Source organism: Trachurus trachurus, assembly GCF_905171665.1.
Source record: "Trachurus trachurus genome assembly, chromosome: 6".
Taxonomy (NCBI): domain Eukaryota; kingdom Metazoa; phylum Chordata; class Actinopteri; order Carangiformes; family Carangidae; genus Trachurus; species Trachurus trachurus.
Genome location: NC_139897.1, coordinates 7,836,194 through 7,861,051, shown reverse-complemented (window position 1 = coordinate 7,861,051; position 24,858 = coordinate 7,836,194). Strand labels below are relative to the sequence as shown.

At 40.7% G+C, this 24,858-nt stretch overlaps 2 protein-coding genes across 2 annotated transcripts; one reads left to right on the top strand and one right to left on the bottom strand.

The window, feature by feature from the left end:
* Window positions 1–1,801: 1,801 nt before the first annotated feature.
* LOC310987297 (forkhead box protein P4-like) lies at window positions 1,802–13,287 on the bottom strand (the record flags this gene model as incomplete). Its single annotated transcript, XM_083973495.1, has 15 exons — window positions 1,802–1,931; window positions 2,018–2,154; window positions 2,254–2,323; window positions 4,080–4,201; window positions 4,316–4,417; window positions 5,632–5,702; window positions 5,788–5,950; window positions 6,592–6,729; window positions 7,036–7,123; window positions 8,030–8,116; window positions 8,564–8,741; window positions 9,278–9,386; window positions 9,689–9,775; window positions 10,628–10,732; window positions 13,132–13,287. The coding sequence occupies 15 exons, from the start codon at window positions 13,285–13,287 to the stop codon at window positions 1,802–1,804; spliced, it is 1,743 nt and encodes a 580-aa protein (XP_083829621.1).
* A 3,803-nt stretch (window positions 13,288–17,090) lies between these two features.
* On the top strand, window positions 17,091–23,474 carry ppp1r3ab (protein phosphatase 1, regulatory subunit 3Ab). The gene is made up of 4 exons (XM_083973381.1): window positions 17,091–17,876; window positions 18,818–18,867; window positions 18,975–19,069; window positions 19,645–23,474. The coding sequence occupies exons 1-4, from the start codon at window positions 17,095–17,097 to the stop codon at window positions 22,918–22,920; spliced, it is 4,203 nt and encodes a 1,400-aa protein (XP_083829507.1). The 5' UTR covers window positions 17,091–17,094; the 3' UTR covers window positions 22,921–23,474.
* The last annotated feature ends 1,384 nt before the right edge of the window (window positions 23,475–24,858 follow it).

Below are 24,858 nucleotides of genomic sequence, written 5' to 3'. Positions count from 1 at the left end.
AACCAAGTGTTCTCTCACCTGTCAGGCCAGAACATTCATTTGACCATGATCACAACAAGGGAATTGTACACATGAGTGAACAAAAAACACTTCATGTCAATAACACACAAACACACACTGCTAATTATGAAGGGGGTTCCGCTGCACTGTACAGTATGTCTAATGTAAACAGGTTTTAAATAATTAACATTTAACTCCTTCTTTTAATCATATCAGGAGCTAATGATTTGGAAATGGAAACCTGTGTTTACTCCCATAAGATACACAATCAATAAAACATTATTTATACTAGACAACCACAGGCCATCAATTATTCTACAGCTGGTGGAAAATATGACAAATTATTTGGATGCTATACACCGGGCTGATGAGCTCTTAGGGTTTTGATCTGGATAAACTGACCCTGCAATGACCACTTCAGGGACTGTGGGACACACTCGTTTCAGGCTGCGTTTATGTGAACCATGTCTGCTGGCTTTCACCTGCACAAACATGGCACAAGTGTATTTACTCACATAAATGTAATTTATTAATTTCTTTGTTTAGATAAAAATCCCAAATGCCCCACACACATTGGTGCAGCTTTGCCAGTTCATTGCATGTTTTGTTTTGTTTTTATCTGAAAAGCAAAATTTAACAGTGTACGACACTTAACTTAGGCCTGATTGCACAGATTTTTTATCAGTGTAATTAAACACGTGTTTCACAATAATGAATGAGTTTAAATATATTTATTTCCATGTTTCCATTTATTTCCATATTTCCATGAGATACAGTGAACATACAACTACAGACAAACACGTCATTATAAATACAGATTGTTGTATGTGCTCAGCATCTGTTCTGAACCCTCTGACTTTTATAAAAGAGAACGGTTTTTACTTTAGTGGAAAAACATGACGACACAACGTTGTTTATTTTCTGGAACTAAAGCATATAAAACCCACTTCATCAGAAAAAATCAACATTTATCAGTAGGCTACATAACAATACATCTAACAGCACAGACTGGTTCTTCTTTGTTGTGACATTGGACGTGACCTGTGCTATGCTTTACTCCACGACTTGTAGACAATCACAACATTTACTGTAAGCAAAACATTTTCTACTTTATAACAAATTTACTTTGGCCTTCATAAATATATTTACCTCAAACACAGGAAATGTGGATTTGAAGCAGAAAATCTGAATCTGACACGTAAGTTTGTCACATATCACCTGACCTTTAATGTTTATGTTTGTCATAATGTGATTTACTTTGTATTGTCTCCTTTGCAAGAGATTAGTCAATATAAATTATCTGCGTAAAAGAAAATGTATAATGTAATTATAATAGTAACATAGTCGAGAATCAAATCTGACTAAACTTCAGCACTTCTAAAAACATTTAAAGCTCTTATTTAAAAGTAAGAAATGTTTTTTTTTTTTTTTTACCTATGAATTTGGATATTTCAGAAAAGGCTTCAGATTGATTATCAAAGGGTGAACACAGAAACCATAGGCCAACTACAGTATATTCCTCTTTCTTTTGCTTCCTTTGTGAGAAGGTGGAGCTGACAGACACACTTTAATGTATACGAATATATGAACCATATAATAACAAGTAATCAAAATTCTAAATAGCTCAGTCTTCATGTGTTTCGGATCAAATATCAAATACTGCCACATATGAATGAGCTCACAACAGTACTGCATGTACTGTACTGTAAACTGTATGGCCTACGTCCCTGAATGCTCAATTGTTTTGTTTTTTTACTGATCTATCATTATTTATAGTCTCAGACACTGTAACTGTCAGGGGTCATTCAATGTCATACAACTGCTGTTGGTCAGTTTCAGTCACGTCGCCCTCCAGAGCGCCCGGCTTCACTGTCGCAGTTTGAGGGTTTTGGTTTTTGAGACTCATCAGTTCTTCTTTAAGGAAAAGACACCTGCAAAAACAAAGATGTTTAGTGCAATATTGTGGCACATAAACCCGTTTTACTCATTGTTGGAGTTTGTAGTAAATGAAACTGACTGCTGGACTTGTAGAGAGATGTTCTGGTCGCTGTGGCTGTGGCTGTTTGCTGCTTTGCTCTCCTCTATGTGACTGCGGCAGTGTCTGCTCACAGCCTCCTTCTTGAATCCCTGCAGCGATGCCTCAGCCAGCGCCGTCTGCAAAGATTGATACAAAAAAAAAAAATCTAATTATCACCGGCGGTTCATCCGGCTTTTTTTATATCAGGAGGCTGCGCTCCGACAACATCCGCTCACCTGTAGGCTGCTGTTCAGAGCGCTCCCAAAAGCCAGGTTGGAGGACACATTTTTGATCAGTGATGGACTCCTGTGAAAAAAAAAAGAAAGGTTACAGAATTTCAAAATAGACATAACGCATGTCTAATTCATGGCAAGCAAATCAATTACTTGTATATATTCCAAAAAGCACAACATGGTAAACAGCAATAGTTTGAGGCAAGGTCGGTTATGATGACAAATAATTCATTGGAATGACTGATCAGGACAGGACAAGGCCTCGTGTCAGCTGTCACTACACTTACTCCACTCGTACACTTCAGTCATTTATTTAGGAATATAATTAAAGAAACAAACATGTGCAATACAGTAGATTATATAGAATCAGTTTTTGCCTTTACTGTAGACAGGGGGAGCACAGGGCAGAGCAGAACCACAGTACACATGTCAATCAGTACAGTAAATTAAAACATCTTAAATTGTTTTTATTGGAGTCATTCTTCATTTTTAAAGTTTATAGCCTATTTAAAAATGATAATGTACCAGGATTTATCTGCATTATATTACACTCCACCAGTAGATGGTTGACTGTGATCCTTGAAGCTCTAAACAACAACAACAACAATTTTATTTATATAGCACATTTCATGTGACACGCGCAAACTCAATATACTTCACAAAAACAAAACAAAGCACAACATTACATACTGTAAGGAATACATATAAAATACATACAAAAGCACAAAAATAAAGAAATGTTGCAAATTAAAAGCTTGTAAGAAAAGATGTTTTTAGTCTGCTTTTAAAAGAAGATAGTGTTGTAGCAGACCTGAGTTCGTGTGGTAGGGGATTCCAATAATGACTGAAAAGCACCATGAGCTGATTTTGAATGTATTCTTGGGATAGCGAGTAGACCTTTACTTGATGATGGTGTGTACTAAGTGAGCATGAGCTGCACCATTCAGAGCTTTAAAAACAATAAGTACAAGGTACACTTTAGATTAGGGAACACATATTCATTATTACCTAGGTGCTTATTAATAATATGCATATAAGTAGCTTACTAGCTCCTTATTAGTAATTATTAAGCACATATTAACACCTTATTCTACCTCTATCACACCCTGAATTAAGATTTTTCCTGATATTAACTCCTAATTATCGCTTATTCATTGTAAATTAATGCATTGTTGTTTCTGAATAATGATGTGAATAACCAGTGGGTTATTGGGGCCTTGTACAGGGGCAGTAGCACAAGAACAGTAATTTGTCCTTTGTCACTCTTAATTAGTATAGCATTAATGCATTAATTTACAATGAATAAGCGATAATTAGGAGTTAATATCAGGAAAAATTTTAATTCATGGTGTAATAGAGGTAGAATAAGGCTATGTAGAATAAGGTGTTAATACATGCTTAATAATTACTAATAAGGAGCTAGTAAGCTATTTATATCAGGACCACAATGGAAATAAGCCTTTGGGCTTTATTGTGTTTTTAATCCTTTTGAACACTTGTCTAATGTTGTTCAATAAAGTTTTCAATCAATCAATCAATACGCATATTAATAAGAACCTAGTTAATGGTGAATATGTGTTCCCTAATCTAAAGCGTTACCAAGTATAATTTTAAAAATCAATTCTTTGCTTCACTGGAAGCCAGTGAAGAGATGCTAAAATCGGAGCGATGTGTTCCCACCTTCTGGTTTTTCTGCAAAGGCAGGAAACTCTTGAGAATAATGATCTCATTTAGTGTTTTGGAGGTATTAAACATGTTTTCAATACCCTGATAACACACAGACACCCTGCTAACAGAGCTGTGACAAACAGGAGGTTGATGCACCGTACCCTGTGATCTTCTGGGATCTCCTCCTCTGGTACTCCACCTCATCCACCGTCCACACGGCGCCTTTCACGTTCTCCACGCGCACGAAACACTTGTGCAGGCTCAGGTTGTGGCGCACGGCGTTCTGATGCAGAGGGAAAAAATCAGAGAGAAGGAGCTGTTACTGAATACACGCCGCATAAATCAGGTGCGACACACACGCCGGGATCACACAGTTAATTATGTGCGGGTGCCATACCTTCCAAGTGGCAGCGTTGCGTCTGAAATAAGCAAACGTGCGTGTGAACCAGTTGTAGATCTCGTTGAGCGTCAGCTGCATGTCTGATGCTTCCATAATGGCCTGCGCGTGGAGAAGGAATAAAACACTGCAGCACATGACAGGATCAAATTAAAGCCCAAACTGTTTAATCTCTAATCCAAGGAATAATAATGATAAATATTTAAATTGTTTACTTTATTTCTTATATTATATGACCTATTTTAGAATTCAAGCTTCTCACTAACACATGTGAATAGGCGTAGGGTTGAAATTAAGACTTGTGTTTATCATTGAATGATCTGGAAATGATTTTACTGACTAATAGATTAATTGTAAAATTTATAAAATATTAGAAAAATGCCTAACCTGATGCATTTTAATTCCTTTTTATCTGTGATCAAAGCTTCAAAACCAACCAGCAAATATTCATCATTTAAAAAAAAAACTGGAACCAGGGCTCGGTTGTTCAAAGGTAATCTAATTGGATTTGGGATAATGGATTGGATCAAATCTTGAAAATGGATTGTTCAAAACTAAAAACGGATTCTGAGATCGGATTGGATCACGTAATCCAATCTTGGTTTTAATCTGGATCAAACCCTCAGTTTGTGTTGTTCAAAACTTTTTAGTAGAATTAGGAAAAATTTGATCCAAAAAACCAGGATTATTCTGATCCCAGCAGTTTGGTGGATTCGGGGAGGATTTCAGGAACAAAATGTAATTTAAATTCAAATCAAATTGGTTAAATAAGCAACATTTATAATGTAGTATGTATACACTGATATTTTGCACCTGATTTTTACATTTTAGTGTTAAAGTAAATAAAGTAAACTAAAAATAACTTTTCCCCAACTACTGGAATTTTAAATTTAAATTTGAAACACATGGAAAAAATATGGACATTGTATTTGACTAATTTACTATTTTTTATTCATTTGTTGTGGCTCAGATGAGGTCTGGCTGTTTAATAGACACCAAAGAAACAAAAAACAGCAAAACAATACACACCCCTCAGACTGATCCAATCTAACTTTGTTTTGAACACGTGGGATAAAATTAAACCGGATTACGTGATCCTGGATAGCAAAAAAAGGAATTTCAAAATCCAGATAATATTGATCCAGATTACACCATCTGAAGAGATTGCTCTTAAAGAATTACTTTATTAATTAAACACTTAAAAACCATTGAGAGTTGATTTAAATAAAGGAGCATTGTTTATATTGTATGGACCAGTGAAGACAAAGCATCAATGTGTCACAGACTCATCTTCTATTCTGACTCAGAGGTTGTACCTGTCTGATCAGAGTGGCGTAGGTGAATGGCGGTCTGATGTCGGTGTTCTTGTAGAGCTCATATTCATTTTCTGGAAGCAGATAAAACAGAATAAGTGGGAAGTGGAATAGAAGATGTGAATGTGATGTCAAAGTCCATCACAGTATCTGTTTTACCTGAAGACAGCGAGTAGACCAAAGGGTGATGCCGACGTCTTATGGCCCCGGCACATTCTGTGAGAGCGGGCAAATCGTCCTCGCACCCCCGGGCCGGAGGCTGAGGGGAGACCTGCGCCGAGTCCGACAGGTTCAGGCTGGTGGTGACTCCGACCGAACTGAGCTGAGAGGGAAGATCCAAAGTTAACAAAGGAGCAAGTGGATTGAAAAGAGAAACAAAACAGAGAGGGGGAGTTTCAACAGAGTGGAACCGAGCGATTCGATTCGCCTCCTCAGAGGTGATTCCACTAATATCACAAGAGGAGGGGAGACAATTATTGTTAATTATAGGGTGAAATTGTTTGGTGGGTGTTGTGATTATGGTGCAATATTTGCAAGATTAACAAATGATTAGCTTCCACATTATCAGAGCATGTCTGGCCGTCTGAAGACACAGTGGCAGCCGTCTGAAGTCAACAGCTGTGTAGTGGGAGTGGGAGAGTCACAAAAGTAGGACTTTTTTTTTCCCAATCCGATCAAATATCTCTTAGCGGGTTCAAATATGTCTGACCCTCTTTTTTGTTTCTAAGAAAAATAACAACATCTCTTTGCAACTCATCCATGTGTGAAAGCTCTGCAGGTCAATCACAGGGTGGCTGTACGGTATCTTCATCAGTGCAGGGAGAAGATAACGTTTGTGTCTGATTCCTCCCTCTCTCGCCCACATATTTGGAGTTTTTGCTCACAGCGCCGGAAAGCCACGCGCTTTACGGCTCATTTGCTCCCCGTCTGTGTTGTTGGCGCAGCGATTACCGCGCTATCTACCTGCAGGCCGCGGGGGTCAGCAGCTGTATCAGGCTGTGGCGACTGGAGACGCGAAGGCGCGCGGAGCGACTGAGCCTCTAAAGATGGCAGATGCAGGTGAGCCATCATCGCTTGGAGACGCTCCCGTTCTTTGCAGAGCTGTTAGAGGCGATGGAGGAGAGAGAGAGAGAGAGAGAGAGGAAAGATCACAGATTATGGAGATGGAAGGCTGTGAACCGTACACCTTTTTCTCCAAGGTACGGAGAAGGAGGAGATGTTGGTCGAACATTACATGAATATTAACCAGGACAAAAGCAGGTGTTTAGATGGTGGAGTCTCAGGGGAGAGGGTTCAGTATGGCTGCAGTAAATACCATGTTTTATATAGAATGTCAGAAAATGAAAGTGTCATTACAGGGCAGGTCTGCAGTGAACAGTCACAGGACTCCAAAGGACTTGGACCCACCTGAAGCTCCAGCTGCTGAACCACCTGCATCTGGACTCTGCACTGGGCTGTGCTTCTGTCATCCAGAGTGTGTTCACTGCCGATGTGCCTAGAACACACACACAGACATCAAAGGAAAGGTCCAGTGAATATCCCTTTAGTGAGTGTCATATAGTCGCAATCCTAAAAACACAAGACTTCTGGTTTGAGATTCACAGTAATATTACAAAGATCATAGGACTTGTGCGCCCTTTTCCTCGAGACTCTACGGTATATCCTGGGGGAGCCGTCTCTACTTGATGACCGCCCATCTCATGTTGCAGAGTGGGTTTGCTGCAGTGCAAGCACTTACATTAATAACCAACTTTTGATTTGTAATATGTGATATTCAAAATCCCAATAAAGTATCAATCATTAAAAAACTGCTGTCAACCAAACTCCCTTAGCCCCAGTTTGTGGCGCTCATGTCCTGTCCTCAAAGTCACATTACCATAGGACATGAGGACACAAGTCATAAGAAGTGGTTCTTCTAAAAACATCTTTACTCTACTTATTTTTTAAGCCATGATTACTTTTAAATCAATTAATCAAAAACTGCAGAGACTATCTGCATCTATTTCTTATGTTCTAAGTTTCTTATTCATTTACACTAAGGACAACAGCTGCATATGACACATTTGTCCATTCTCAGTTAAATGGTGTTACAAATAGTTGGTATCAATCAGTAATAGCAGCTGGTTTTCATATTTCCTAATCTGTTAATATTTTTCTTGAGATAATTCATCTGTAATTTATGAGTAATTTGTCTGTTTGTGGGTTAAGAAAATTTAAAAGTGCATCATGGCAGTTCTCTGGTTGAAGGAGTCCTTGGCAGGTGTGACCTCACATGTCGTGATGATACAAACATCTCAGACCCTTTAACACCACTGGGGGGTGAGTATTCCTCTACATAAACAGAACAGAAAACTGCAAAGAGTGTGAAAGTGAAGTAAAGGAGGAGGAGTTAGAAACTTACTTGATAAACTGGTTCAAGTTTTCACAGACCGACTCACATCCAGGCCAGTTACACACACCGTGACTGTAGAGAACATGTGAGGCAGCGCTGCGAGAGGGAGGGAGAAGAGGAGTGAAAGTATTGTCATGATTAAAAAAACAAGAGTAACAGAACAAGAGCAAAGCAGCAATAAAGCCCTGTTTTCTTCTCTGTTCAGCAGGAAATAACAGAGAGAGGTGGAGGAGAGCAATGAAAAATAAATGGAAAGCTATTTACTTTTGATTTTAGGACATGTACTCATGTAAACTTTTTTTTTTCTTTGCTTAACCACTTCAGATGGTAGAACACAAAGCAAACAAACAAAACAAAATATATCGTCCCAGGGGGAATTAAAAGCGAAGTCTCGTTGTAAAAGCAAACACCCTCCTCCTCCCCACCACCTGCACCTTGAGAGGAAGAAAAATGTCTACAGATGACAAGTCTTTGATGTTTACAAAAAGGCAGCATCATTTGAGTTCTTGCAATCTGTTTACAGCACGAGCAGACAGATCTTACCATTCTGCCCTGCGAGGAGAAGGAGACTGCTGCTCGCCGGCCCGTCTCCCTGTGACTTTACTTGACATTATGCTGTTTGCTGAAAAGTCCCGATTGCCCTTAATTGTGGTTTTATCTTCACTTATTCCATTTGTGAGCTCTTTCCATATCTGCTGCATCTCCGCAGGGCTGAAACCAACTAACACACAAAGAAACAGATGGGTTTTTTTTAACATGTTGATCAAGGCAAAGCCCAAGAATGGGTGTTATTGTGGAATTTACATGAAAAAAAAAAGATTTATACAATGAAGGGTCATTTTCTGTTTCACATTCACACAGTTCTTCCAGGAACGGGGAAAGCAGCTCTTTCTTATGAGCTGATTTAATTTTGCCCTTTTGTTGTAATTGAGAATAATAATCAGGGTTGGCCACAATATCTGTGTGAGGATGAATTTTCTATTCCTATATTCATTATCATTGGTGCAGTTATATCACTGAACATGAAATCAACTTTGTCAACTTTCCTTGTGATGCAATACAACACCTCAATTATTGATTAAATCTCAATTTCACCAAATCTGAATATGTAATCTGAATTACAATAGTAAAAGGAAACTGAAATAAAACACACAGGACACTCTACAACAGCTGACACTGACATTATTGTCCACAGATCTGCTCCAGAGAGGGACAAGAATACCAAACAGAAGAATTGTAGATGTAAAGTGGAGTGACCTGGTGGGAGGGCAGCAGAGGACAGGACTGGTGCCTGCACCCGGAGGAGCTGCTGCTGCTGCTGCTGGAGCTGAAGGAGCTGCTGGAACACCAGCTGCTGTGCAGGGAGCTGGAGGGAAGATAGAGAAGGAAAACAAGACAGAAAAGTGAGTGGAACTCTCCTGCATGGATGTTCATCCAGTTGATATCAGTGGCATCTGTTCTCTAATTGAGGTCTTCAATAAAGATCTATCTAGGTGTTGATAACGCTCTTTATCAGATATTATGAATAGCCTACAGAGTAGCCTACATGGAATATATAAACTTAAACATTATTTAATTTAAATTCATTGAGCTAACTCATTACGGTTTTCACTACAAAATGAATATGTGCAGAACTTGGGTGTAAGATGAAAAAGTAAAATAGCCTACCTCTTTGGCTTTCTTGCTGGGTTGTTGTTGGAGCAGCTGCAGATGAATCTGTTGTTGTTGCGTCTTATAAAACTCTTTCAAATGTTGCTAGAAAAATGGTGAAGGTGCATTATTTCAAAGACATCTGAAACAATGGAATAACATAATAATAGCTTAATACAGCAGGGGAAATATTTCACCACTTTTTCCTCAATCAGATATTATCTAGATAAACACAGGATTTATTGCTTTTGTTTTTATTGCTGTAACTTTAATCTTTTTTTTTTCTTTTTTTCTTTTTTTTACAGCCGAAGAAAAATAAAACGCTTAATTAGCCTAAAGTTGGCAACCTAGCTTTAGCTTCTTTTAAGTAGCATTCAGGCAAGCACGTTAAATCAAAAATGGCCGCCATGAAAAAAGACAGTGTAGGCCTACCACTTCGCATGAATTTAAACAGAGAAGTCTGAAGTCTGAAGATTTCATGCACCTGTGAGGTAACATAAGTTACCACAACGTTTAAACGTGCTAATTAGCACACACAACTAACTTGCTTACTAATTGTTGCTCTATCTGTAATATTGACGAATGGTTAGGCTAACTAACTTATGTAGAGTGAATTCATCAAAAAAATGATTTGTGTTTAGCTAGTTTCTCTCAGCAGAATTAATTCAGTTTAATTTAACTAACAAATTAGTTTACCTCAACAGCCCAGTTGCTTGCTAATTATTTCGTTTAGCGGCTGTTAGTTGCCTAATGTGGTTGCTCATGTAGGCTAGTTTAAATTGTAGCAGCATACAGTACTAGGTAGTATTGTATACCAGAGGAAACTCACATTATTATGTATAGCCTGTACAGTCCAGTAAACCAGAGCATCATGTATATTTAAGATAAGATAAGATAATCAATTTGTCCTAAAATAACACTCTAATTTGCATTCAGAGAATAAGCCTACACAAATACCTGCTGGAGCAGAAGGGCTTGTTGCTTCTGGTGGATCAGAGCCTGGAGCTGGTTCGGGGACAGAAGCTGCTGCATCTGCTGAGGAGCCATCATCGCCAGAAACACCTTCAGGAGGAAGAGGAGGGATGAACGGATAAAGGAGTACAGTCTACAGAGAGTAAGGCAAGAGGACAAGTGTGCCAGGCTGAAGGCAAGTGTCAAGTGTTTAACAGTAATAACCATCCAATGGGAATCTCTCCAACCCAATTACAAAACAGTGCTGTCAACCTATTGTGTACATCATAATGTTGGATCGTGTCACTGACCCTGAATGAGATGGGAGATGGGGCTGACCAGTTAATTAGCAACACAATTACATGCTTGTTGTGACTCTTAATAGAAGTGTATGGGTATTAATAAAGGCAAACACTCACAGAATAATAACCGATCTGCGCTCTTACTGATTGAGTGACAATAACACAGTGATTGTCTCCTTTAGTCGTCAAACAGCGGCAGCAGCAATAGCCATGACTGCATTTAGAAATAACAAAGGGCACTTACATATTTAACAGATTGTTTTACAAACGATAAAAAAATACCCAGCAGTTAGTTAACTGTAACTTTTCTCAAATGACGCACATCTCCTTTTTTGTCTACACATAAAATGTAATTTGCTGTACGTATGTGCAAAGACTGTGACTTGGTGTTCTTCACAGGTTTCGCTGAAGCCTTATGTCTATATTGGTGTAATAACTTGGATGTAATGAAAGAAGAACACATGGGAGATGTCAAGTTTGTCATTTTTGTCATCAGTCCTTTGAGATAAAACCTCCCGTGTTTCAAGCAGACAGATAAGACACGAGAAAGACAAGAGCAGGAGAGGCTGGATGAAGAATTCTGGTTTTTACACAGATATTTTATGGATGTGAATGACTTGTAGTATACATGTATGATACCTTATGCTAAAACAGCTGCTCTATTTAATGACAGACAGTTAATCAGTAATGATTTTAAGGTGATGGCTGCTACAATTTAAGGGGTTTCTCTATTTTATTATGAATATTAGGTTTTGTTGTACACCCAGTGTTGACCACATGAACGGACGTGGAAAGTGTGCAGCATTTGTTTGACTCCTACAGTTTCAATAGTAGTAATAGTAGTATAGTTTCAACTATGCAGCATACAAAAAACAAACATGCAAAAATGAATGAAACTAAATGTATTAAATTAAACTCATCTAACCAAACTCTACCTCATATGAAGAAACAAAACACTTAGCAAATTGAGATTGTTGTGGCAGCTAACAAAATCTAGAGTCTAAGTAAAATCATCCATGATGTACAGGATAGTCTAATTTAGCCCAACCTCTTAACAATTTCACTTTGACACAATCAGCACTTTGAAGACGCTGCCTTGTAAATCGTGATGAACATTTTTACTACAATTTTCGGATATGTCATGTGATAAATAAGATGATCAATGATTAATCAGAGTATCATATAGTTGCAGCTCTAGTCTCAGACTTCCTCTGACTCTTCTTTTGAGTGTAGCTCCAAATAAGACGCCGACATCCAGCTGACTTCATTATCAGGCTTTACAAATCACTGGGTCACCATTTGTGTGCCGTGTTGATTGGATGCTACACATTTTACAATAGATTACTGATGGAGCTCTTTCTCTATCAACAGAGAACAGTCTTCACTGTAAATAATATTCATTTACAACATTCTTTTGAGAGCGCAGGTTGAAAAACTTTCATATCACAAGTCATTATTATGTTTTGAAGACTGGATTCACACACTGGCCGACAGTGGCAACAGAGACATTATGACATTGTCACTTACTACAGTCATTATGCTGGCTGGAAATATATATATATATAAAAGTAATACAGTTAAGAATTCACTTCACAGTCCCAGTGCTAGGAGATCAATCACTCTGGACAGAACTAATGTTTGGTTTTTTTTCTTATACTATTAAAATGCTTAGAGCTGTTTGAAGTCAAAGGCCATGACAAGTGCAGGTGTTGAAAGTGAATTAAGAGAAAAGGGCAGAGTAAAACCGACAAGATGAGAGAACAGCATGAAGGAAACGGTGCTGGAGACGGATTCATTACCTCCGTTGTTTTATTGATCCCTCAGATTAAGATTCCCAGGGACGGAATTGCAACAGACAACCATAAAATTATGTCGGGCCATGCTTATTTGCCTTTGACTTGCATCTGTTTGGCCTAGGTCTGTGGACAATTATTCCTCCCTGGCTCTGCCTCGCAAACTAATAATGACGGACAAACAGAGTTCTGCGTGTGAAACCCCCAACTCGGATCAGATCTCATATGAAATCCCTGTCACTGTCAACAGAACTGCAGGCTCCGGGTTTGGTGTCCTGTCACGGGATGTCTAATATGGAGCTGACTTACGGTATTTCTCTTGACATCTGTTTGCCTAAGCCTGTTCTATTTCCCGCTTATGAAGAGGAGGAGGAAAAAACAAAGAGAGGAGAAGGGAGGAGGAGAATGAAGATACCTGTTTGTGGTGGAGATTCTGCCAGTTTTCACCTCTCACTCCACTGCAGGAGTCCCCATTAGCCACTCTCTCTCCTGCACCGGTGTCTGTGTGACTGAGGAGGCTGCTGGCTGGGTTTTGACGTGCTGCCGTGGGACTGAGAGGAGACTCAGGCATCCCAGCTCAGGTCCTAAAAGAAAACAGTCAACAATAAATAAGCTGCAAGAAGGAAACACTGTAGATACATTTTAAGCATCACTATTAAAATTACACCTTTATGTGGCTTTGCACTAATCACACGGCAGGAAATAAAAGTAACTTGTGAATCATAAAAAAAAAAAAAAAATACCAGAGATGTTGGGCATGTAGAAAAAACTAAATTGCAAAAAAAGAAAAACCACAATGAAATGTGTAACCAAAAGTTAACACTTATACAAGAGAGCTTTTCCGGCTAAAACTGAGCACAGGCACTTTACGAGTACAAACTCCAAAATATAACAGGAGGGAAACAAATCTGATCACATGTTCATTATCTAAATCTGTCTGATTTATCTCTACCAGAAAAGCAATAAAGCTACATACCGTTCAGGTGAACAGTCGAATCCAGAGCAGCCAGGCAGGAGTTGATGTCTCCAAGTCAGGCAGTTTGGAGTGAGGATGGGGGGAGAACTGCTACAGTTGTGTGTCTACCTGAGGGGGAGGAGTAACATCATCAGTCAGTTATTAGACAGTGAGAATAGCAGCTGATTACCAGGTTGTGAAAAACAGGAAGAAAAAAAACATAGTCACAAATCAGCCAGAGCTTTAGATCAATTTTATTTTAAGCTGAAGGTTGTTTTTTTTTAAGTTACAGCTTTTCTGAACAGTGGCAGATTAAAAAAAAAAAAAAAGCTTCACTTGAAATGCACAACAATCAATAAACATCATGTCTACTTTGTAGTAATTCCAATATATATATATATTATATACTGGGATAAACAGACAAATTATCAGTCTGTGATTTTTAATAAGATGCATTTTTGCAGTCGTGGCTTTTCTTTGTTGATATTCATAGACATACACAATGCAACAATGAGTAACATTCAGGGGGAAAAAAACAACAAAATGCCTCAATACAAGTTTCAATTATTGTCTTTTATGGTTAAAACAAAGATTTTTTTTTCTTTGAGAACAGACAAGTATAGTTGTGAGTGACTTTATTTAGATATGCAGTATCTGAGAATTTGGAACAACAAAAAGCTGAACTGTCAAACTGTTATCAAAGAGCTATTTACAGTCGTGTCTGCACTTTTATTTGAATGGTGCATCGCTACATCTATTAAAAACAAATAAAAGTGTTTTAATTTGGGCTGCTGATAAATACAGTCCTCCCCCCCCTTGGGTGTTAAAGTTCAACACGGCAACACTGACAAAACAACACCGGAAATGACTGATGCCATAAATTCAGTGCAGGACTTCTGTGCACTTTCTCTCCTCTCTCATGTTTTTAAGCATTTGTATTTGACACTTTTAGTTCTTTTGTGTTCTTTATTTACTCTGTTGTATGTTATCTTCTTGCAGACATGCCAGCTGTGTCACACTCCTATGGCGGTTTATTTTAATGTCAGCTCTTTATTGCAGAAAACATGTTCTACAGACAGCGAGTGCACGATGAAGGAGGCAAGAGGTGAGAGGAACACAACCTTGAGTTCATGTTTTTATATTTGACATACTTTTATATTTATGTTTTCGTGGCATGATGTAAGGGTAAATATGTAACATGGCATACACAAAAATAATGTAGACAATACATATTAAACCATTTCTACCATGTAAATTAGTTGTGTTTATCTCTGTTTGTGACAGTGGAGCAGATCAATTAAAATCTTTTTTTCTCATATAAACACATGTTAAAGCAGGACACAGACTTTGAGGGAAATTAATGATTGAAATGGAGATGTTGTTACCAAGGTAACTTTCTGCCACCTACTGGATTAGTATTTATCTGCCCTGCAGGAAGAAAAAAAAGTGCTATACACTTGTTCTGTATCTTCAGACACAGGGAAAACATCATCATGTAGTTTCCACCAGGTTTGACTCTTATGATCCCGAACAGTTCAGGGTTGGAATTAAAAGCCGGCTTTGTAAGGCAGAGGTTTCATTAACTCCTTGATGACTGGAGACATGCACCAGCAGCCAGGAAACCTTATATGTTGCCCTGGTGGTGTCATGAACCTGCTGTCACATAACTCTTTCAGGCATTTCACTTCTGGGTCACCTGTCTCCTGGCAATGCTGCAGTCTGGAGGTCAGGGGTTGACCGGTGTGCCCTCTCCCACTACCGTATGAGTTTGGATGGCAGTAATGTCTCATCCAGCTGGGGGACTGTGTCCAGCCCAGGCGGACGCTCCAAGGTTGACTGCACGGGCAAGTCCAGTCCAAAGAAGTCATCTGATACCTCTTTGGTTCCTGCAGAGGGCATCGCGGTTCCACCCAGCCCACCGATCTGCTCTCACAGAGCTTGGCCAGGTAGCAGCTGCTCTCCATCCAGGCCAGACACCCCGCCGCCCTGCTGCCGTATGGCTCCCTCTCCCTCCTCCTCCCTCTGGACTTCCTGTACTGCCTGAAGTTCCCCTGCTGAAAGTCTCCCAGGTGAGCCCGGTGGACGCCCCAGTGGTGACCCCGGCCGTCCTCGCAGCGGCTCACCTTCACGAAGCAGTCGTTGACGGACAGGTTGTGACGGACGCTGTTCCTCCAGCCGGGGCCGCGGCTCCTCAGGTAGGGAAACTGCTCCTCCATCGCTCTGTAGATGGAGGCCAGGTTGAGTTTCTGAGAGGGGGAAGACAGGATGACTTTGGCAATCAGGGCGATGTAGGAGAGCGAGGGCTTGGAGCAGAGCTGGGCCTCCGTGGAGGAGGTCTCTGAGGAGGTCATCATGTTTTCTGGAGGCTGGTCTGGGTCGGCATGGGTGCTGGCAGCATCTGTCATTGTTGCGGCCTGGTCTTCTACAATAATTTCTCTGCTGCTCTTCTTACTCTTCGATGCATTTGTGGAGTCACATCCACATTTTTGCTCTTCTAGGTATGGAGTGGCCATTAGATGTTTTCCTTCTTCTTGACTTCAGCCTGTCGCTGTGAAATTCAAAGCATCACGTCTGTATCAGAGCCACATCCTCTGGTCAGATTGTATTCATGCCTACAGCCTTTGACATGCTTTTATACTGTTCATGTGCTGCTCAGGGGGAAGGCTCACCATTCCTCAGTTAAGACACAACACTCTTACCCCTGCTGTGAAAATATGTATTTTATTTGCTCAGCAAGATTAAGAACCAACCGCTTTGGTCATGAGCTTCAGCCTGGATACGCCACCCCGTCACAGCTGTGGCGATAAACACAGGAAGTAGCACGGAAAACAATGTGTAACTGTGAAGTGTGTAATTCTGATATCCGCAGATAAACGCTGATAATGGATAAGCAGATAAAAGAATGAACCTGTGAGGAATGGTTGTTTCTCGCACTATCGGGCTTTTACAGCTGTTGCACCATCACAGAGTCAGAGAGTGGTCAGTGGACGTTATTTTGACCATTTTAGACTTTTGGTGACCTGCTGTCGGCCAAAAGCAACAAAACACAAATAGCTGCCATGGTCAATCTCATGCTTGTTGCACGAATGTCATTATAACTCCCCAGGGAGCAATTAGCACAGTTAAACAAAGATGTTCACAAAACTTTAAAGATAACTTTACTTTAAGAAAATGAGATCATCTATGCCCTACATTATAGATTATATAATGTAAATTATCAGCCTCCAAGAGTGAGGAGGATGATATTTTCTCCTCCTGAGTTTAGACTACTGTACATAGTTTAGGTCCGTTCTGGACTATTTATAGTGTTGGCCCTCGCAACAATGTCATCTGTAACTCGACTCCATCTGTTAAGTCAGAGCATGTTGAATGTCAGTTGCCAGAAGCAGAAGCACAGCAGTTCCTTCCCCCGCTGACTCTCTCATGGAGAGCCCCATGGAGTTTGTGGGACAAGCAAGACTTTCCGAGGCCTGTAACCTCTTAGGGGTGCCTGGCCTCAGCTGCTTGGAAGCGGACGATGATGAGGGAGATGTGGTCATCGGCATCCGGCCCAAATCTTCCCCTCTCCCGCGGAGAAGGAGCTCCGTCTCTGACGAGGACTCGGAGCCCGAGCCGCCCCTCTCCGGCTCCAGGAGAGTGTCCTTTGCGGATGCCAAAGGCCTCCGTTTGGTGCAGGTGAAGGAGTTTGACACATGGGATGTACCTGTGCTGCCAGGGTATGACTCCTCTGAGGGCGAAGGTAAAGACGCAGAGGAATACCTCATCTCTCCTCACAATTTCTCCCTTCCATTGCCCACCGAGGAGCTGTGCGTCAGAGTTCGGGACCAGAAAATGGAGCTGGAGAAGATCGAGTTACTTGCCGGGACCACGATAGTGAAAGGAGTGATCCGCGTCCTCAACATCTCCTTCGACAAGGCCGTATACATCCGGACCACTCTGGATGCCTGGTCCAGCCACTTCGACCTCCTGGCAGAGTACATCTCCAGTGACGGTCTGATGGACAGTTTCTCATTCAAGCTCACTTTAGTGCCTCCATTTGGGGAGCAGGGAGCCAGAGTTGACTTTTGTCTGCGGTATGAGACTCCTGTGGGGACGTTCTGGGTCAACAATAACAACAAGAATTACGTGCTGTTCTGTCATCACAGAATGAAAGACAAACCGCTCAAGGAAAACACGAACAAGAAGAGCTGCCTTAAGACTGCAAGGTGAGGATGTGTGTCATGTTTTACTGCTTTGATGTTTCTCATACAACTGAGTTTATATAAGTATGAGGATCAAAGATGGAAGAGTAGACAGGCTTTTTTCTCACTTTCAGTACTGACTACTCATGAACCTGATTTGACCAAAACTGATGTTTGAATGCTTTTAGTTTATTGAAGGCTTTGCTCTCGTACAGAATACATTAAAATCTATATCATGAGCACAAGATAAACTTTATTTTAGGGTTGCATAAGTTACGAGTATGAAAGGCCTTTATTATCTTTTAGTTTGAAGGAAAGCATTTCACATACCACATGGAAATAACCCTGTCGCATTGTTAAAGGAATGAACTTGATAACAAATCTGTGGTAAAGTGCAAGAGTTGTGCATGGAAATGGAAAAACAGCAAAAGAGACTCAAATGCGTTTTCTGATCGTAAAGCAGCTCTATGTTTTATATTAACACTGTGAAAGTATCAAAGCCTCAGTCAGCAGAGAAACACGCACAGTCTGTATCAGAAACTGAGCCTTGAATCCAGTCGTCAGGACTTAATGTCACAACAAAGAAGTCACCGGTCTCAGCCATGTTCAAGCCCCGCCCTCTTGAACACACCATCCAACCTTGAAGGATTTGGTTTCTCTTGAGTCTTTACCTGAAGTCTGCTATAGTTGTATTTGATTGATAAAATAGTCAGAAAGTCAGAAGACAGGCTCCCTCTGACTGGTCTCTCAATACCACAGATGTATCTTCTTATGGATATCACAACTTCACATAAGACACAGGAGAAGTGTGAGATATGGGAACTTTAAAAGATCCAGTCTGCATATCTCATCACTATGATGACATGACATACTACAATCTATAGGATGTGATGGCCTACAAATATTGTGTATTTAGTCAAAAGGACTGATATATATGACTGATCATAATCTTATTAATTTTGCAGTCAGAGCTTTACATCTGTTGAAGACATTTCAGCTGTGGAAAATGTTTCAGGTAAACATTTATTTTCCTTATTGTGAGATTGATTTTTAGGCCTTGATAGATTTTTTAATGATATTTAAAGATTATACAGATTATAAATGTGTCCTCTTTTTTTCCAGTTGTGTCAAAAAATGGAGAGGAATATAATATGGCAACCAAACAAAATTCTGATGGACAGTCAGGAACACCAGAGGAACCTAGACAGAAACTACAGGTGAGTAAAAATTCACCTTTTCATTTTAATTTGGCACTCATAAACATTCTGTGGTTTGACTCCAGACGTTCTAGTCACTAAATATGCAATTTAATAATAAAGAAGAAGAAGAAGAAGAAGAGTTGTGCATTTGCTACCAGTTAGTATAATAATGTCCTTTGATTGACAGTCTAATTTATACCTTGATATAAATCCTTCTCATCAGACACTGACGTGATTTGACAGGCTTTATATAGACTTCAGTTACTTGAAGGCACCATGGTGTGTTTATGAGATGCAAGAGGAACAGAAAGCTTTACATGACCCCTGGTGTCCTTTCTGAAAGAATGTCACATGACTGTAGCTTGAGTAGCACCAGTGTTACATCACCTAAAGGACACTTAGTTCAAGCTGTTTGCGGTTCCTCAGAGTCTCATATTTTGTCATGCATGTTATTTGGACACATTTTTATTCTTATATATTTATTCACCCAGACATGTTGTTGTGTAGGTGCAACTTTACATATTGCCGCACTCTGTTAAACAGCTTGTGTGTGAGTGAGCTGAACTTAATCTATTCCTCTTGTTTGCGGTCAGGTGGAGAACAGACGAAACAGCAGCCGGAGAAATCGCAGAAAGGCCGCGCGGATGGCCCGGGTTAAGGACCACTTTGCTCAAAGAGATAAGGGAGCAGATGACGCTACACGGGATGAATCACCTCCAGAAGCAAAACAGGAAGCAAAAGAAGAAGAAAAGCCAAAGGAAAATCACCCAGATGTGCAGTCATTTCCTGAGGGCAGCGACAAATCAGAACATCCTCAGTTTGATTCTGAGACACGGGAAAGATGCACTGAACGCCTCCTTGATGCTTTATGTGATACATCACCGACACATGACAGCGCATCTGTCAGCGAGCCAAAGAAATCTGAGAGTGACAATTTGGCCCACTTGGCAGCATTAACAGCAGGTGAGAGTGCCACAAATATCTCAGACAGGCCGCTGCATTCAGATGATGAGCCTGCCCCCGCAGAATGCACGAATATCAGCGGGTCTGTCTCAGAGGCCGAGGGCAACAGTCAGAAGCAAGGCACAAGTTCCAAGTGCGCTAACAGCCCTGCAGAAGACCTGGCTGCCAGTGTTATTTCAGCAGTGATCAGTGAAAGCCAGACAACCAGCTTTACATTTGGCACTGTGGTGGCTCCACTCTATCATCAGATGTTTGGCAGAGCGGGAAGTGAAAGTCAGAGCGTAGGTGAGGGGGGAAATCCTGTATGGGCCATGCTGAATACTGGAGACTTAACTCAACATCATCCTCATACTGAAAGAAAAGAGAGTAACTGCACTGTTTCACCACATGTTAGAAATGACAACCACAGTGTTCAGGAAGATGTGATTAAGACGCAGGAAACTAACCAAGATGGCTCGGATGCCACTACGAAGAGTCTTTCCACAGAGGAAGAGCAGACAGGTGTGAGCGTGACAGCAGAGGAAATCCTGGACTGTACAGATACTCAACAGGATCCAGATGAGAATATACAGCCAGACCAGAGAATCACAAATACATCTGGTGATTCAAAACCTCTATCTGTTGATGCAGAGTCACATCCACACTCTGCAGACATTTTACATGGAGATTTGTTGATTGCACAAGTACATGCTCAGAGTTTATATCTCCAGGGAGAAGCACAGGAAGACTATCTGACATCTGACCCCAAAAACCAAACTACAGCAGAAATAGCACAGGCTCAGCTGCCAGAGAATACATGTTCACAAATTAAAACCAGTCAAGATAAAACACTTTTGCAGACTGAAGCTCAAGAAGCAGTGTCAGGTCGAGAAACGTCATGTCTGCCACTGGAGCCTTCTCAGAGTGAATCAGAGCATGTTAATTGTGCCAGTGCAGAAGATGATTCTATGTATGCTGATGAGTCAAACACAGAAGATGACAGTGGCAAAATCATCACAATATCAACCGCCACTGCATCTCCCAACCTTTCTGAACCTTCACATGATCTGAATCCAAGTGAAGTCAGTGATTCAGCAACAAAAGAAACAGCAAGCAGCTACATGTCTTGTTGTGAAATTGCGAAGGACGAGGATTTCTCAATTCCTGACAAAACTCTGGAAAACCAGGAAAAAACTAATAACTTGGACGAGCAAAATAAGTTGACTAACAATCCATACGAAGATGAAACAAAACATTCAGCAGAAATTGAGGTTAGTGGTGAGGTAACTGAGTCACCTTCAAATGAAACAATAAGAAACGTTAACGTACAAGGTGACATGTTTGTGGAGTTGACAGGTGAGGATGCTTTAAAAGATGAACCAATTGTTTCAGGAAAAATAGAGGATCATGAAATAGAATCAGCTGTCTTAAAACAGGGGGATTTTAGTTTAGCAGACACCACTGAAGTAAAAAACTGGGAGATGATGGTTGAAGAGGAAGAGGAAGAGGAGAATATATTAACCCATCAAGAGGAATGTGAGGCAATACGTTTAAAAGCTGTGGAGAAAGAGCAAGGAGGCCAGTTGGAGGAAGCAGGGATGGAGACGACTCCAGATACAACAGAGATGAAGAGAGAGGAACCACAGGAAGAACCTGTGGAGGAGCTCACAGCCACAGGGGAAGGTGGGACCAAGGCTGAAGAAGATGATGTGGAGGACAAGGACCTCTCCTTGTCTCCTGAGGGAGAGGAAGCAATTGGGGATATTGTGGCTGGAGAAGATTTGGAAGATGTTGAGAGAGAATTAGTTCAAGCCACAAAGACAGAAGAAGTAGCTGAGGAGGTGGAAGCAGAGAAGAGAGTGGAGCAAGAGGGGACGGAGATGGAGAAAGAAAACCACTTTGCAGAGATGCAAGAGGTCACAATCAAAAGGACCAGTGAGGAAGAAGAAGAGATAGAGGCAGAGGAAGAAATGGAAATTTCTTTCAATGATTGGGGTGAAGTCGGCGTGGTTTGTAGAGATCAGGAGGAAAATGTACAAGAAGAGAATCCAAATAACAAGGAGCAAATTGTGACCGATGAAGCAGGAGACTCAGAGGTCATAGACGCAGCCTCACAGGGAATAACAATAGAGGATGATGGGGGAGATGAAGTGGGGTGTTATGAGGAGAGGTTAGACATTACACAACATAAGGCTGAGGATGGTTTATCTGCTCCAGTGAGTGTGCAGGACAAGAGTGTAATTGACAAAGAAAAGACGGGGGGAAGTGCACACATCCCGACTGAAATGCATCTTTACAAAGAGGAGGATTTTCAAAGCGGCGAGAATGTTACACATGACCGATCAAAAGCTGAGACGGAATCCTGCGCTCCGGAGGGAGACGTGTGCGTTTTAACAGATGAACCTGAAAATGACCAAACAAGCCAGGACGGCAGCTCTGCTGAGTCCGACTCGGACGATGAGGTGGAGTTGTACATGCACTGTCTGAGGGCCGTTCATGCCGGGGAACAGGCGGCTAAAGACAGAAACAAAGATACCGGGCAGAGTGCAGGCAAAAGGCCCTCTGTCAGCAGAGGCAAACTGCTGTCCAAGCCCATGCCCTCCATCAGTGAGTCTCTGGACGAAGAACAACAGCTCCCCTGCCTGCACGAGGACGTGGACGTTGCAGATCTCCAGCCCTCTCCCGCAGCTGTGCCACTGTCGGGTGAACAGGAAATCACCAGCAGAAGTGTTTCATGGTGGAAAGAGACTTTTTCCTGCAGCAATATCTCCAAAACACTGTTATACACCACCTTGTTAGTGGTATTTTTAGTTGTGTCATACCATTATGATTTCCTTGCCTGTTTTGGGCTCTACTTGATATCAGTGGTTTGGCTGTGCTGTCAAGGAGAGAGACCACAAGTTAAAAACAATAAGAGAATTGGTTGAATTAAATTGAAAAAGTTGTGTCAGTTGTGAAAAAAGAACTTGAATGTAGAAACAGGATACCCTTAAACATCTGTAGGTTTAGTGGATTTAAAATTAAAGTGTCCTTTTTTCCTTCTCAACAGGCCACTTGATATTTCCCTGGTCTAAATAGAACAATTAAAGGGATAGTTCAACATTTCATGAGCCTCCCATAGCGTAGCTCTCAGCAGCTCACAGCTCTGCTTCACCGTTCTAAAAACAACATGCACCGACAATTAAAGGTAACAAACCTACTCCTAAAACTATAGGGATTATGGCAATGGGCCAATTTGCCCAAATGTTGGAACTATTCCTTTAAATCAAATACACAACAGTGGGTGATAATGGGCATTGATTTAAATGTATATGAAACATATTGGAATGAATGATGTGTATTCCCTATGGGAGGATGTTAACTCTCTGTGAGTAAACCAATTGCTTTACTGTACATAAACGTAGTGGTGACTCAGCCAGCAGGCTGTGGACCATGGGTCACACTCTTTGAGGTCTGAATGAAACTCATCAGTGTGCTGTGTGTATGGAACGAATAAATTGTACGAAACACAAATAACTAAATATGGCCAATGACTTTTTTATTTATTGTAGACCAGTGGTTCAGACTTTCGGCCTCCAGCCATGTAGCCTACCCCCTACTCCTGCACGCTTATCTGTGCAGCTGTGCATCAAGGTTGTTTTTGTCCATGCAGTTTAACCAGAGGTTCAACGTGTATCATGATGACCACAACTTTATCTCACATTAAATACTGTATGGTTGAGGGAACCCCTTGAATGAAGTTCATTCAGGTGAGAAAAATATCACCCATATAAACCAGGCCTACTGTATAAGAAACTCTTCATCATGCAAATTCTCAGAGACAGTTGAAAGGTATGGACATGTCAATGTAAATGGGGACTTCAGACTGTCTGTTTATATGCCATTTTCAAAGTAATCAGGCAGTTTTTTTTAATTAAGCAGGTCAGAGTGAATCAAGCAGGAGCACATTTGATTTTCAATTTCTGGAATTTATATTTAATTGGACCACATTCACATTTGCCCATTTATAAATAAACCAGTTATTACTAATGGAATAGATTTTGTTTTCCTGTGAAAGTCTGCAGGTTAGTAGTAGATAATCCAACCCAAATCTGTGCTTGGCAAAAGGAAATATGAATGAACACAGGGTCAGCTGTTATATCAGAGATTTGTGATCATACCCTGAAACTACAATAACACAGAAACCAGATCTGACAGTTTAGATTCTTGTTTGTGTTTCTGGTGTGTTGAAATGCTTTTTTATCTCCGTCTGCATTCTGATCGAATCAGGTATCAGTTATCAGCTGTAAAATATGTTTGGCATCAAGCTGAAGAACACAAATATTAACCTGTACTTTCATACCATTTATATGCCATGTATGGGCTTTTTCAAGGTGCACCCTGAAAGTCAATATTTATGCAAGAACAAACAGCTCCAGGGATAGAATAGATGGAAATAGTTTTTATGAATTATTCCTCATCTTGTTCCATGTTTCTTTTCTTATCTTTCTCTGGGAAAGAATGGCAGGCTTCCTTCCAAGATGAAGTTGTTCCAAGTAGAGGACAAACCTTGAGCCAAGGCCAAGTGCATTTCTGACAGAGTTAATTTACAGCAATGAATCAAGTCAAGCTGAGATCTCATCCGTTAACTTCTAATGCCTGTCCGAGGGTAGTACACTTAGTTAATCTGAGGAAAAATGAAAAGAGACTTAGAAATGTTGAGACATGGAGCTATAGCACGTAGTTCCTGCTCCTTGTTTGAACTCTGGCTTTTAGCTGTGGTGTTTTTGAGCTGGACACAGCTGCAGTAATGTACTCGCCAGGGGATTCCAGGGCAGCCCGCTGTGAGGATTACCTCTGTCTTGTGCCAGAAGAGCATTTTTAGC

Bases quoted from the DNA above. Each gene is read 5' to 3' on its own strand.
- ppp1r3ab (XM_083973381.1), top strand. From the start codon at position 17,095: ATGGAGAGCCCCATGGAGTTTGTGGGACAAGCAAGACTTTCCGAGGCC. The intron at 18,868-18,974 runs GTAAACATTTAT...CTTTTTTTCCAG, and splicing joins AGCTGTGGAAAATGTTTCAG to TTGTGTCAAAAAATGGAGAG. The intron at 19,070-19,644 runs GTGAGTAAAAAT...GTTTGCGGTCAG, and splicing joins AACCTAGACAGAAACTACAG to GTGGAGAACAGACGAAACAG.